Source organism: Vicia villosa, linkage group LG5 (assembly GCF_029867415.1).
Source record: "Vicia villosa cultivar HV-30 ecotype Madison, WI linkage group LG5, Vvil1.0, whole genome shotgun sequence".
Taxonomy (NCBI): Eukaryota; Viridiplantae; Streptophyta; class Magnoliopsida; order Fabales; family Fabaceae; genus Vicia; species Vicia villosa.
In genome coordinates, this window is record NC_081184.1 from 26290636 (window position 1) to 26305303 (window position 14668).

The 14668-nt window shown below is 34.5% G+C and overlaps 1 protein-coding gene across 1 annotated transcript; it reads left to right on the forward strand.

Moving 5' to 3' along the window:
• Positions 1-3068: 3068 nt before the first annotated feature.
• On the forward strand, positions 3069-5552 carry LOC131604405 (uncharacterized). Its single transcript, XM_058876847.1, has 4 exons — positions 3069-3310; positions 3398-4834; positions 4921-5430; positions 5526-5552. The coding sequence occupies exons 1-4, from the start codon at positions 3302-3304 to the stop codon at positions 5550-5552; spliced, it is 1983 nt and encodes a 660-aa protein (XP_058732830.1). The 5' UTR covers positions 3069-3301.
• Positions 5553-14668: the final 9116 nt, after the last annotated feature.

Consider the following 14668-nt stretch of genomic DNA (forward strand, 5'->3'; position numbering starts at 1 on the left):
GAAGAGATTGGGGAAGAAGAGTTGAAGAGAAATGAAGAAGAAAAATGAAGAGAGAAATGAAAATGGGTTTGAGAGATGGTGAGTTTGAGAGAAATGAAGAAGAGTTATGAGAGATAATGGTGAGGAACGAAGGTGGTCTGGGAAACATATAATATATGTAGCGACATGCTTGCAACATCGCTAATTTCACACATTGTTTCCACGTCGCAAAACTCTAACGGATATATAATTAATGAAAAAGCTGCCAACTCTGCAAGTCAACGACGTGTATATCACGTCGCTAGTTTCACACATGCTACTCACGTCGCTAAACATGTAACGGTCAACAACAATTTAATCATTGTCTGCTTGAGTCAGACAACTTTATTAGCGACGTGGGGACAATGTCGCTAGTTTGAATTTCAAAATTTTCAAACTCCCCCCATTTAAAATCCACCGCCCATTTTTATTTTATTTTATTTTTTTAGTTAGCGACGTGTTATTCACATCAGTATTTTTTTTTAAAAATAAAAACACTGACACACACAATAGTAATGTCATCTGTAATATTTTATGAATATAGTATGTAGTGACGTGATTATCACGTCGCAACAGCCAAAATTTTAACACGTTCAAATCACGTCACTATATTAAGCAGCTGGGGGACCTCATTTCTTGTAGTGGGATTATATATATATATATATATATATATATATATATATATATATATATATATATATATATATATATATATATATATATATCATTCTTCCAAAAAAAATTAAACTATTTAAAATTAAAATTACCAAAAGAAAAATTTTTAAAATTAAATATAACTTTTTGCAGTTATAGTTTTTTATTTATATATAATATATATCATTTCTTTATATGATATATATATATATATATATATATATATATATATATATATATATATATATATATATATATATATATATATATATATATATATATATATATATATATATATATATATATATATATATATATATATATATATATATATATATATATATATTTTATTTTAATATTATCTATTCTTTTTAAATATTTATTAAATAAAAATTATTTAAAACTAATTTATTAAATATATATAATTTTTAAAAGGTAATTTTATAATTCGAAATTAATAAAATTAAATAATGATATCACGTTTTTGTATTATGTAACTCATCAAAGGTATCTATGATATTGCTAATATGCTACTATCATATTGTGTATTTATTTATTTAAATTTTTTTAGATAAATTATTTGATACCATGAATTTTTGTTAAGTATGAGTATTTTTAGTGTAAATTTAAAGATAATATACCCAACTAAATTCAAGGTACTAAAGTCTAATTACGAATAAAATTAATAATATTAAAAAGTAAAAGTATATTCCCGTCACTTTTGTAACCAAATATTTTATTTTTAAATTAATTGAATAATTAATATAAAGAATAAATTTTCTTTAATTACTTATTTACTTTTTACAACCTTAATTATTTAATAAAAATACTCCATAATCATGCTTTTGTAACTTATCCATATTATCTTAATCCAAACAATGCAGTGCAATGCACATGGTAGCTAGTATTGTTTGGTAAGGAGGTTGGTGAAAAATAAAATCAATGAGTAAATATATTAGCTTTGATTTTAAGTCATGCATGTATAAAATTGGGTTGGAAGCAGGAAAGCCATGTTCAAGCGTACTAGTAACTTTTTTGATTTTTCCTTAATAGATTGTGGAAACTGAAAAAATAGTCAATGTCCATATGAATTTGGAACCAAACCTTCTTATGAAATCTATTTCTTTTAGCAAATAAATAAATATTACTACATTATTAAAAATGGTACTAGTATCATTACTAATTTGACAAGGATTATGAACATTAATTTATAATTCAACACCATAAATTTTATTTATTTATTTATATGATATTTATTTTTGGCCGTATCATAAAACTTATCTATGAGGTGAAAGATTTAATTAGTTAAAACATAATTTTTATATTATAATTTGTTGTTCAATTCATTTTCATATAAATGTATTTGAATAAAAAATATTTTACTTTTAATTAGAATTAATTTTAAATATATATAAAAAATAATAAAATTAGCCACCATCACTTGTCCCATGGGAACTACAAAGGGCCATACAAGTCTCCAACAAACCCTTTCACTCATCATTTGTGTTTTATACTAAAAATTTCAAGAACCACTCCACTATCATGAATCATAGACATGGAGTTGTGACATGATTGAGTTTAGGTTTTTAATATTATCCCTTTTAATATTGTTAAATCACTAAATTAACTAAGTTATTACCCTCTTTTTTAAGAACAAGTCAATTTGATTACTAGATTAATTAGTTAACCGTGTTAAAAGACTATAATACCAACGCTAAACGCAGTTTGAAGAACAAAAAAGAAACTTATGCAACAAACTAAAATATAAATTTTATATTAAATAAAATAGTTTTTATATTTTAAAAAAATATATAAGATTTTTAAGATAATATTTTTTATTAATTTTTTATATTATATTATAAGAAGCACAAGTAGTTGGTATTTTTATGCCTTTATTCATTTCATTTGATTAAATATATTTTTGAATCTTGATAACCATGGTCAAACGAGGAACCTTGAACCCACCAAACAATATGGTCCAATAAAATAGACAAAATTCATTTTTTATTTTGGTACAAAATAGAAGAATAGACCAAATTCTAAGTCACCCTAATACTACTGTCTACTGTCATAAATAATTGATGTCTCTTTCTTTCTTTCAGGAGAAAACATTTTCTCATAGTAATAAAAAATAATATAAAGAAAAGCGACCGGCCATGACATCATGCTCCATCATTAATTTTCATATATATTTACTATTTGTTATTTTTTCTACTCTAAAAAATTGAATGATATGTCTATTTAAATTAGGGTTAAATATACTAACCCCCTGTAATGTTAGCGAGATTAGGTTTTAGCCCCTGGTAAAGTTTTTTTTTTTCATCACCCCCTTAACTTGCAAAGATTCCACGCCAAAACACCCCCAATGCCACTTGTTAAATCAGATTTATTAAAATTAAATTAAAAAGTCCATGTGGCCTTAGCATGTTACATACGTGGCAATATCAGTAACATTTACATGCCATGCTGTTGTAAATAGTTAAAAAGTCATTTGGTTTTACCCCCTTGTAAAAATTAGGTTTAGTTACGTTTTCAGACATCCCCAAGTTAGCAACAACAGTGACGACGGCGACGGCGCATAACGGTTTGGTGGACGACGGCGCATAAGGGTTTGGTGGACGACGGCGCAATGTCAGAGGTTAGTGTTGTTATGGTTATTCTTCTTCTCCATTTCGTGTTTCTTCTCTATTGGGGTTTTTATTTCGATTTGAATGATTAAACGCAGGATATGCAACATTTCAATGTTACTTTCCACCACGGGGGTGAGTTTATTAGGGTAAACAAAGATGAGATAATCTATAGAGGGGGGGTAGATTCTACTATTTCTGGGTTACACATAGAATCATGGACCATGGCAACTGTCGAGAACCTAGTGAATAAGTGGGGGTACCAGAAAGGGAGATATAGGGTATGGGCGAAGATATTGGAAATAGATGAGGGTTATATCCCGATTAGAAAGGATGATGATGCATATGACTTTGCTTCTTATTTTTGTGCAAATGGTACTGAGGGAGACTTATATCTGGAACATGATGCTGAAAACATAGAACAATATGTGAGTGAACCTGCTTGTGTTAATGGAGACACTGAACTAGATGACTTAGGAGATGAAGTGGTTGAGGGTTTGGATGATAGTGAGGACGACAGAGCCACTGCCTTGTTAGATGGATTTGAGGGTATTGATGTAACTTTGCCACTAAGGGAAGAAGGGGTAGTTGCTGGATTGTTGACTAGGCCCAACAAGAAATGTGAAGAAGATGCATATGTTAGTGATGAGCTCAACTCATCAGATCCAGATGAGTCTTGTGATGAGGATAAGCCCAAGTATGAGAAATTTAGGAAAGAGCACCTAAATAAGGACTTCAAGTTTAAGTGGGGTATGGAATTTAATACACTTGTTGACTTCAAAGAGGCAATACGTGAGTGGTCAGTTCTCAATGGTAGGGAAATTAATTTTGTGAAAAATGAAAGTTATAGAGTAAGGGTAGAGTGTAAGGCTAAATGTGGTTTTTTGGTCTTATGTTCCAAAGTGGGCCACAAGCATACTTATGCTATAAAAACACTTGTAGACACCCACACTTGTGCTAGGGTTTTAAATAATAGATCTGCAAACTCAAGATGGGTGGCTAAGCATGTGGTCAAGAAAATGCAATCAAGTGAAAATGTAAGAATCAGGGACATAATGCAAGATGTAAGGCAAAATTTTTCAGTGGGTATTACTGTTGCTCGGGCATGGAAGGCTAAGTTGATGGCAAAAAAAATAGTGGAGGGAGATGCTGATATGCAATATGCTGCTCTATGGAGGTATGCATCTGAATTAAAAAGAGTTAATAGTGGCAATACTGTGAAAATTAATGTTGAGAGACCAAGCCCAACTATCCAACCTAGATTTGGAAGTTTCTACTTCTCTTTTGATGGCTGCAAGAAAGGGTTTATCCATGGATGTAGGCCCTTTATAGGGGTTGATGGATGTCACCTAAAAACCAAGTATGGTGGTCAACTTCTGATTGCAGTTGGAAGGGATCCAAATGATCAATACTTCCCATTGGCTTTTGGAGTGGTAGAAACTGAGACCAAGGAGAGTTGGAGATGGTTTATCCAACTTTTGATGGAGGATATTGGACATGACAAAAGAATTGTTTTTATCTCTGATCAACAAAAGGTAAAGTTTTTGTACTTATATCTAATTGCTCTAACTGCATATCTATTATTGAAACATAATGTAATTGCTATAATTGTATTGAGCAGGGACTGGTAGCTGTTTTTGATGAGATGTTTGAGAGGATTGAACATAGGTTTTGCCTCAGACATCTATATGCCAATTTCAAGAAAAAGTTTGGTGGAGGAACCCTAATAAGGGATTTGATGATGGGAGCTGCTAAGTCTACATATCATCAAGCTTGGATGCAGAAGATGAATGAGCTAAAGAATGTTGATTTCAATGCTTGGACTTGGTTGATGGCTGTACCTACCAAGAGCTGGTGTAAGCATGCTTTTAGTTTCTACCCAAAGTGTGATGTGTTAATGAATAATATATCTGAGTCTTTCAATGCTACAATTTTAGTTGCTAGGGACAAACCAATCCTTACTATGTGTGAGTGGATTAGGAAGTACTTAATGAATAGGGTAGCAACCTCTGTACAGAAACTTGAAAAATGGCAACATAGAGTTATGCCTATACCTAGGAGAAGGTTGGACAATGAAGTTTTTCATAGTGGTCATTGGCTACCAACTTGGTCTGTGGATGAGAAGTTCCAAGTGACTCACAGTTTCAACAACCAAGAATTCATAGTGGACATAGCAAACAAATCATGTAGCTGTAATTTTTGGGAATTGGTTGGGATTCCTTGTAGGCATGCTGTATCTGCTTTGAGCTATAGAAAACAAACACCTGAGGATTTTGTTGATGAAAGCTACACAAGGGAGAAATATGCTAAGTGTTATGGATTCTCTGTGTCACCTATAAATGGCCAAGACATGTGGCCAGAAACTGAGATTGAAGACATGCTACCACCAGCTTACAAACAAGGGCCTGGTAGACCTAGAAAGGTGAGGATTCGAGAAAGTGGTGAAGAAGGTGCTAGGAAAAGAAGGACTGGGGTTGCATACAAATGTACAAAATGTGACCAGTTTGGTCATAATGCTTTGACCTGTAAGAGCCCCACACAGGACCCTGTTGCACTCAAAAGAAAGGTAACACATTTTACATATTCTTCATAAATATTTCTGTTGCACTCAATGTATTAATTTGTTCTGCTTGTTTGTGGCTGTGATGTAGAGAAAGGTCAAAGCTAAAGTTACTGAGGTTGTTCAGAATGATGTTCAGAATGATGTTCAGGCTGATAATGAGGAGCAAAATAATGTGGAGAATGATCTGGTTCAGAATGATGATCAAGCTGCTGTCCAAAATGATGTAGAGGCTTACCAAGTTCATGATGAAGCTGCTGTCCAAAATGATGTGCCAAATGATGTGCAGCAGAGTCAGACCCAGTCTAGTGTTGTAGACAATAGTCAACCACAGCCCAAGAAAAAGAAAACAATCAAACCTCACCATGGTTTAAAGATAAGGAGGAGTGAAAGAGTCAAATTAAGTTGGTTCAAGAAACCAATTATTGGTCCAGGTTCATCTGAGCAACCAATCACAGTTGAAGACCATGTAGAAACATCATCAAGCCTTGGAGTGTCAAGTAGGTCTTTGAAGAAATGGAAGAAACAAAAGAGCAGTTGATTATATTGTGTATTAAGTTAACTTGTAATGGTCTAGTAATGGTACTATGTCCTAAGATATTTTGTGTGATGGTATTTTGTTTTGTGGCCATTTGTAATGGTTTTTAGGGTAATGACCTATAACATTTGAAATGGTTTTTAGGGTGATGACCTACATGACTTTTAGGGTAATCACCTATGACATTTGTAATGGTTTTTTGGATCAATTTCCTCAAATGTTATCTAATCTCATAATTACTTCATATTATTTGCAAATCTTTATAGAAAAATGATAATATACTCATTCATTCCATTCAAGCTCAAATTGTTACAAACCACAAAAGTTATACAATTGATACAAGTGATACAATCACAAACATCATACACTTCCCTAAACTAAATTACAGAAACATATAAAATGCTGCAAAAAACATCCAAGACATAACAAGTGCAACAATCATGTTATGGTTCCTCTTCTTCTCCATTGCAACTTTTTTCTTCAACCTCAAAATCTTCTCATTACTTGTGTCTGTTCCCAAATTGTCAGTGACAATGTCCTTCAAAATCTCTTTCAACGCATCTTTAGTCATTTCAATGCATTTACATTGAATCACCTTGACATTGAATTCACCCAGCTCATCATCCCATATGAACATACCGCATCCATTCTGCAGAATAACAAGCAACCTTTATTGCACAGCAAACAGACCAAATAAAAAAAATGTGAATGAACTTACCAGTACATTTCTGCATTTCCAGAATTTGCGTTTAGGGTTATCAATGGTGTTTGATACCCACATCTTCATGGTTATGTTACAACTACAGAGAGGTGGAGCTTGGGAACGATGAAGCAAAGAAGGAGATTTGCAACCGGAGTTCCCTACAGAGGAAGATTTGCTACCCATGTTGTGAGATTAGCGGTGAAGCAGCGACGGAGGAATGATACGAGGAGAGGAACAGGAACCCTAGTTTCTTCGTTTGCTGAAATAATGTAATTTGAGAAGATGATGAAATGCCATGGTGGATATTAAGAAGGAAAAAAATTCCACGTGTGATTCAAAATAGAATCTTAGGGGAATCTGAGTGCAACCGTGGCAATTAGGGGGGGTCTGGGGAGGGAATCTACAGATGTTAAGGGGGTGATCAAAAAATTTTTTTTTACAGGGGCTAAAACCTAATCTCGCTAACATTACAGGGGGGGTTAGTATATTTAACCCTTTAAATTAGGTCAGTTGATAATTATACGGAGATATTAGATTCAAACAAGTGAATTCTAATCACTATAATAGTTGACAAAAGAATTTGACTTATCAGGGGTCTCTTTGAAACACTTCTATAAAATAGTTTTTTAATTTTTAAAAATTAAAAATTAAAAAACTTATTTGAATGTAATGTTTTCTAATACTGTATTTAAAAACAGTTTTCAATTTCCCTGTTCTTAAAACAAAAACAGCTTCTACATATTTTCCATTTTAGTTTTTCTATTTCATATGATTAAAATCACAGGAAAACTAGTACATGTAGTTTTTTTTTTAAGCAAGGTTATATTGAAAGAGAGTATTAGGGGTACTCAAATCTAGATACAAAAAGGAAAAAGGCTAAAAGAAAATTACAAAACCAATTGAGCCTTTATACAAGATATAACAAAGGATCTTTGCAAAAATTGTAAAAATTGCTATTGGTATGAGTAATATCCCCCACCGAGAGCCACTTCCAAGCTGAAATCTTGATATTCCACCTTAAATCCGACCACGAAAAGGATTCATGCTTAAAGATGATCGCGTTGCGGGTGTTCCAAATACTCCAACACACCACTAACCATAAAAAACCTTCCTTTCCTTCCTTAATTTTCTTGTTTATGAAAAAATCAAACCAGAAATTATAACTGTTACATAAGGATATCTCTTGTTCCACTGTAACACCAAACCACATGCCAATGTCTTCCCATATCTTCTTTGTAGAAGGACAGCTAAGTAATATATGATGAAGAGATTCATCTTCCACTGTACAGAAACAACAAGACAGATCCAAAGAATTACTCAAGCTACCTCTCATGGAAAGGAGGTCCTTAGTTGCTAATCTATTCCAAAAACACCGCCAGCCGAACGCTATAACTCTTTGAGGGATCTTAGTTCTCCATAACCTCTCAAAGACTTTGAATTGTGCAGCCTCCACCACTCTGTCATTGGCAACAGGTGGGATATATAGACAGCCATATCCTTCCTTAGCCGGATACCCCTCAGTAGGAAGATTTCTCCAAATAATGCTATCCTGATCATCAATCCGCATCGTCACTGCCTGCAAAGCTAGAGATAAATCTGCCATAGAGTTGAAATCAGCATAGTCCAAAGGAAGCGCTATTCCGATATCTCCCCAAACCCAATGATTGTCAATTTCCGTCCCTGCTTCCGCGACACTAATACTCTTCTTAGTGCTCAAAGCGAACAGATTAGGGTAAACAGATTTCAGAGAAACATCTTTTAACCAAGCAATGTTCCAAAAAGAAACTGATTTACCGTTGCCCACCTTATACTTGCATTTGCTCAAAAAGGCCTCTCCGTTGTAACGATGTTCCAGCGTTTTCAAATCGCTCCACCAAGCAGAAGATGATTTTCTACTCCTTACGGCATCCTCATTTTGTAAAATCAGCTGAATTTTCCCATATCTAGCGCTTAGAACATCAATCCATTTAGCTTGTTCCCCTCCGAGAATCCGCCACTTCCACTTTAGCATCAAGGCCGAATTGAAATCCTCGATGTTTTTCAAGCCTAAACCTCCTTCTTTTAAAGAGAGACAAGTATAATGCCATCCAATCCAGTGAATCTTTCTCCTGCTCTCGTCACCACCCCATAAGAAACGGTTTTGGATTGCGTTTAGCTGGCTGCACACCTTTTTTGGAGCCCTAAAAAAAGAAAGATAAAAAATAGCCAAGTGTCATACCGCAAAATTTGCCTTCATATAATTACAAATATCATTTTATGTCGTTTAAATGACATGACACAATTGGTAAGACTTTGAGGGTAGGAGGTACAAGAGCGAGAAGTCCCGAGTTTGAATCACACTTTTGACATTCTTATTTTTTATTTTCTAACTTTAGTACTAACTTCATTTTCATTAAAAAAATCACAAAAATGGTTTTTTATCATTTTAATTCTTAATTTTCGTATTTATTATTTAAGCATTTTTTTTAAATATTAATTTTTCATTTTTTATTTATTTTATTCATAAAAAATAACCAAAACATCATAAATAAAAAATTTGAGATTATTTGTTTACATTTTTAGGATAGTATTTTAGAAAAATTAATGTAATTGGTTAAATATGTCAAGAATCAAAATCAAATTATATTTGATTTAGAATTTTGACTATATTGATTAATCATTGATTTTTTCTTATTTTATTTAACCTAAAATTATATTATATATACCTACTTTTTCATCTTTTTAGGGGACGAACAATTCATCACTTTCTGACCTACACAAAAAAAAAACTTTTTTCAAACCCTTATTTCTCCATTCTCTCTGCTCACGTATGAACGCTGAGTCTAACACTAAATCCATCTCACAAAACCATAAACCATTTTTTTATTTTATATTACTAACTTTTACTAATTCACTTTTTCGTTTTACTAATTTCTTTTTTAACGATTTCAAAACCTATTTTTTTATTGTTCATATTTCTTCGACAGCACAACTGACAATATTGTCAAGAATTTTTGCAGCAAGGTTAAATCTGCAGGTTGTTCTTAGAAGGCTAAAAGGGATAGAAGACAATTGAGGAAACCGGAAATTGCGACACGGTCTCGAAAGTTCTTGCTGATGGGCCAAACCAACAGCCGCCGTCGGACTCAAGTCAGAGGCAAAGCTGTCCCCAAATCACATCGCAGATCCCGCCGCGAGTTCCTCCCGACGAACACCCTCCGCCATCTTCAGACTCATTATCTTCGACTTTGTTTTGCAGGAAAAGATTAAGAGCAAAGAAGAAGAGCATCCGCTTCCAGCTTCCGATCCACAACACAAATCTTGAAACACTATTATAGTTTCTCCAACAAAATAATATGAAATTTTTTGCAGCAACATGATATCAATTGCAATAACAATATTTATGTTTTTTTCAGGTGAAAGGAGATCGAAAAAGAAGATGAAGAATATCACAAAAAACCGTAGCCGTCTCCGCCATGATACACAAATCCCCCATTCCATACGGCAAATCGGACGGTGCTATAAAGCTTCCGATGAGTTTCCGGTGCCGCAAACTGATCAGAACGTTGCTGCAAGCCCTTAACAATAACAAACCGCAAAGCACCGCACATCCAGCCAAGCCGCACCTCCGACGAAGCCCGATCCGCTATGTCGATCTGTATCAAGCATATGCATGCCGTCTCTTCCGCCGTTTCCCATCGGGTAAAATTGCTATCCTCTTTCATTTGCTTATAGTGTTTGATTTCATGGATTGAAGAGATTTGTTTAAATTTGCTGATGAATTTTGAGGACAAATTGAGTTGGAAAAATTGAAGGAAGGAATAAGGTGAGATGGTGAGATGAGAAAAAGAGATGTGGTGGTTATCCACATTACCATCGTGAGAGAGGGAAAAATAGAAGCAGTTTTTTCTCTATACCATCATAAATATGGAGCAATTCTTGCATGGACACGACCCTAAATCCACATTCTTAGGCACAGCCAATAAGAAAGAGTCTTTTTTAAATTTATTTTAATTTTAATTTTGGTTTTAATTGGATTCATGGGGTGGTTGAGATTATGAAGGAGAGAGAAAAATCAGTATTTGTTTTTTTAATTAATTAAAATTCAGTGATTGGTTGTGTGTAAAACAATTTCTTAGGTATGTGTCCACCTAAGAATTTTCCCATAAATATGTGTGTTTCATTTTGTTGTTTTTATTTTTGAGTACACGTGTCAACAAATAATTGGATGGACATCAAGAGTTTGAAAGTCAAAGAAAATGTGCTCCCTGAGTGCAAAGTTCACCGCCCCATCTTTGGTTACTGTTGGAGTATATCCTTTTCTACTAATACTATCATATTTTATGGCTATTAATTCCCTTCCTTTTTTTTTAATGTCAAGTGTCATTATATTAGTAGAAATTTAAGTAAAAAAAAGGAAGAAGAATAGAAATGGAAGGGAATGGTTCACGTGATGTTACAGCTTGTAAATTTTTCTTTCATAATCAATAGTCCTAATAATAAATATGAATGATAGCATCTCTTAAATTAATTATATTTTCATTTATGCATGATAAAATGCTAAAAAATGTGTAGTCTATTTTAATTTTTATTTCCTTTTTAAATTTTAAACGTTTATTTCTGTATTTTTTAGTTAATCTTGATAAGTGTACACGTCATTTTAAATACTCGTACTACCATTTTCTTGTTTATTGCGAGGAACATAGTTGTTTAACTATTCTCGTGGATAGTCGCAAATTCATCCTCACTCTCGAGATCTCCAATAATCCAGATCTAACGTCCAAGAGTTGCACCTCTACCATGCACCTTCACAAGGGAGCCACACAAGATCGCAAGGTTAACCAAAATCCTTCAGCTATGAGCCATGCCAATCGAAACGCTAAGTTCCTGAATTCTTATTTTATGGTTGACCCCGAAGTTTCCTCCGACCGCCAACCATATCAGATCAAATGCAAAGCTAAGTGTCTTTTTGTTTATTTATTTATTCTTAAATTCTTTATCCTTTTATTTTTAGGGTTTATCCTTTTATTTTTAGGGTTAGCAATGTTTGCCACTGAACCGATAATGCACTCACTCTATTTTGCCATTTTTCCCACCTTTTCAGGGTTTGCCAATTGTCAAAGCTTTGAATATCGGTAACCCTAAAACTTTTCTCTAAATTATTATTTATGTCAAACTTATTATCCCGCTGGTTTCAATTCCCCTCTCCTCCGCTGGTTGCAATTTCCCTTCCCCATATTGCTTTAATTATATTGTTTATATTACTGTGTGGTTAGTAATCTTAGGGAATGCAAGTCTTGAACTGAATTAGAATGACTTAATTACCAGATAATATAACTGAATATAATCACGTGATTGTTGCACCCACACACACCTTTGGTGGTAACCTCTCTGTTGCCTTGTTGCCTGTTGCCTTGTGTTTTTTGCAGAATAGCCATGTCCCTCGAATACGGGGATACCTCAGCCATGTTGCCTCGATACAAATAAAAGTCATAAGTCCCTAGTGATGCTGCTGTCGGTACACGAATATGACTTCGACCCTCGAAAGTTGCCTACGAAAAAGGCTGAGGTATCTTCTGGCTGCCTACGAAAAGGCTATTCTGATCCTTCCCTTTAGACTACCTGCCTCTCTATGGCATGGGACAGTCTTAAGGCGAACGATAATTCGACGACCCTTCAACCTCCAACCTCCAAATGAAAGGCTTCCTGCCCTCTTATGGCATGGATAGACCCTTTCACCCTGAAAGGCTAAAAAGAACATTTTTCATCTAACCAGGTAATTTGCCCTTAATTGCATGCTCTGGTTTAAAAACATCTTTCTACTATTTTCTAAACACTTTCAAGGCTACGCTCATTTACGAGCTAAAGTCCTTGTTTCTTCTTCTTCTACATTTCTAAAACTTTTGGTTTCGAAAACGAGCAAAGCAATTAAGAGCCCATGGAAAACCATGGATGCAAAGGGTGCTTTTTAAACCTTCCCTTTGCATAATTACCCCCCGAACTCAAAGTTTCTTTTAAAGGTTTTTTCTGTTCTTTTAGCCTTTCTGATAAATTTGGATAAAATAAAAGTCGGTGGCGACTCTTGCTTACCGCGACATTTTTTCGATTATAAAAGTCAGTTCACCGTATTACAGAACTGGCGACTCTGCTGGGGAATTTTCGATAAAAGAGGGGTTACCTTAAAAGTTTAGGATTCACTTAAATGTTTTCTATTGTTTGCTTTGCTTGTTTTATTTTTCAGGGCTGTTTTGGGAAAATTGAAGGACGAATCCTATTCCCGGATTCAAGAACACTTAAGATTAGGAGTGGCATAGTCATGGCGATCTCTTTCACATATGTGGGAGATGAGTCAATATGAAGTTCACACTTGAGTTAGGACTCCATAGCATATGCACACCTTTCTCAAATGAGGGGGGTCTATGTATGTGTCTGTGGGTGCGCCGGAGCTCAAGGACCTTTAGTTACCCTTAACCCATCCTAGCCTTTAGGAACGTAGTGGGGGGACTACTCTTGACAAATGTTAAGAACTAGTCGCTACCCGATGCTACAATTCAGATAGGTCCTTTCTCAAAGTATCATTGCATGATGCGAATGTATCATGTCCGAGGGTGCTTTAGAAGGGCTGGCAATTCTGGATAACTTGTAGAACCCGTTGCTGAAATCTCCTTATCCATAGAAATACCCTTGGGAAGGACACCTAATCAGACTCCATGCAAGCCTTAAGCCAAAAATTGTGTGACTTGTGTGACTTGTTTGTGTTTGCTACTAACCTTCATTTCCTCGCAGGTTTTGTTGAAAGGACTTGTTTGTCCTTACCATCTCGCACTATGCCTAATGAACTGCATTCGCATGACATCATGACATCATAAGCATAACATGATTTAACTAACCCTTTCAAGGATCTTAGGGATTTAGGGCGCACAATTTCAGGGACTCCTATCAAGGACTGATTTCCTAATCAAGGGGCAAGAGGATTTATTTTCCTCTGGTCACACACCTTCCAATTCAAAAACTCAGTACCTAGCAAGGGGCAAGAGGATTTACTTTCCTCTGGCCATGTATCTTCAAATTCGGAAGTATCCCGAATCAGAGGCGATGACCCACTCGATATGGTGAGCTTGATTCTCAAAGAAGGATGTTCAAAGACAAGAGTCAGAATTCTTCAAACAAATATGCGACCAAATCACTTTCCAATGTTGCTAACTAAATTCCTTAAAGATCCTTGAAAACATTTCATTTGCATTCATGACATTGCATATTTCTAACTTTGTTTTCAGGTTCCGCCTCGACAATCATTCCTCTCAGATATAATCGAGCTGGAGATTCATTATAACAAGCCCTTTTACATTCCAAAACTTCGTCAAATAACTCATCGACTCTAACAAGCAAGCATTCTCTATCAGATATGGTCTAATGTATGACCCGTTCCGGTATTCTCAATCAGATATGGTTTAATGTATGACTCGTTCTGGTATTCTCCTTCAGATATGGTTTAATGAATAACTCGTTATGATATCCTTTCTCAGATATGGTCCAATGTATGACTCGTTTTGACATTCCAATAGATATGGTCTAATGTACGACTCGTT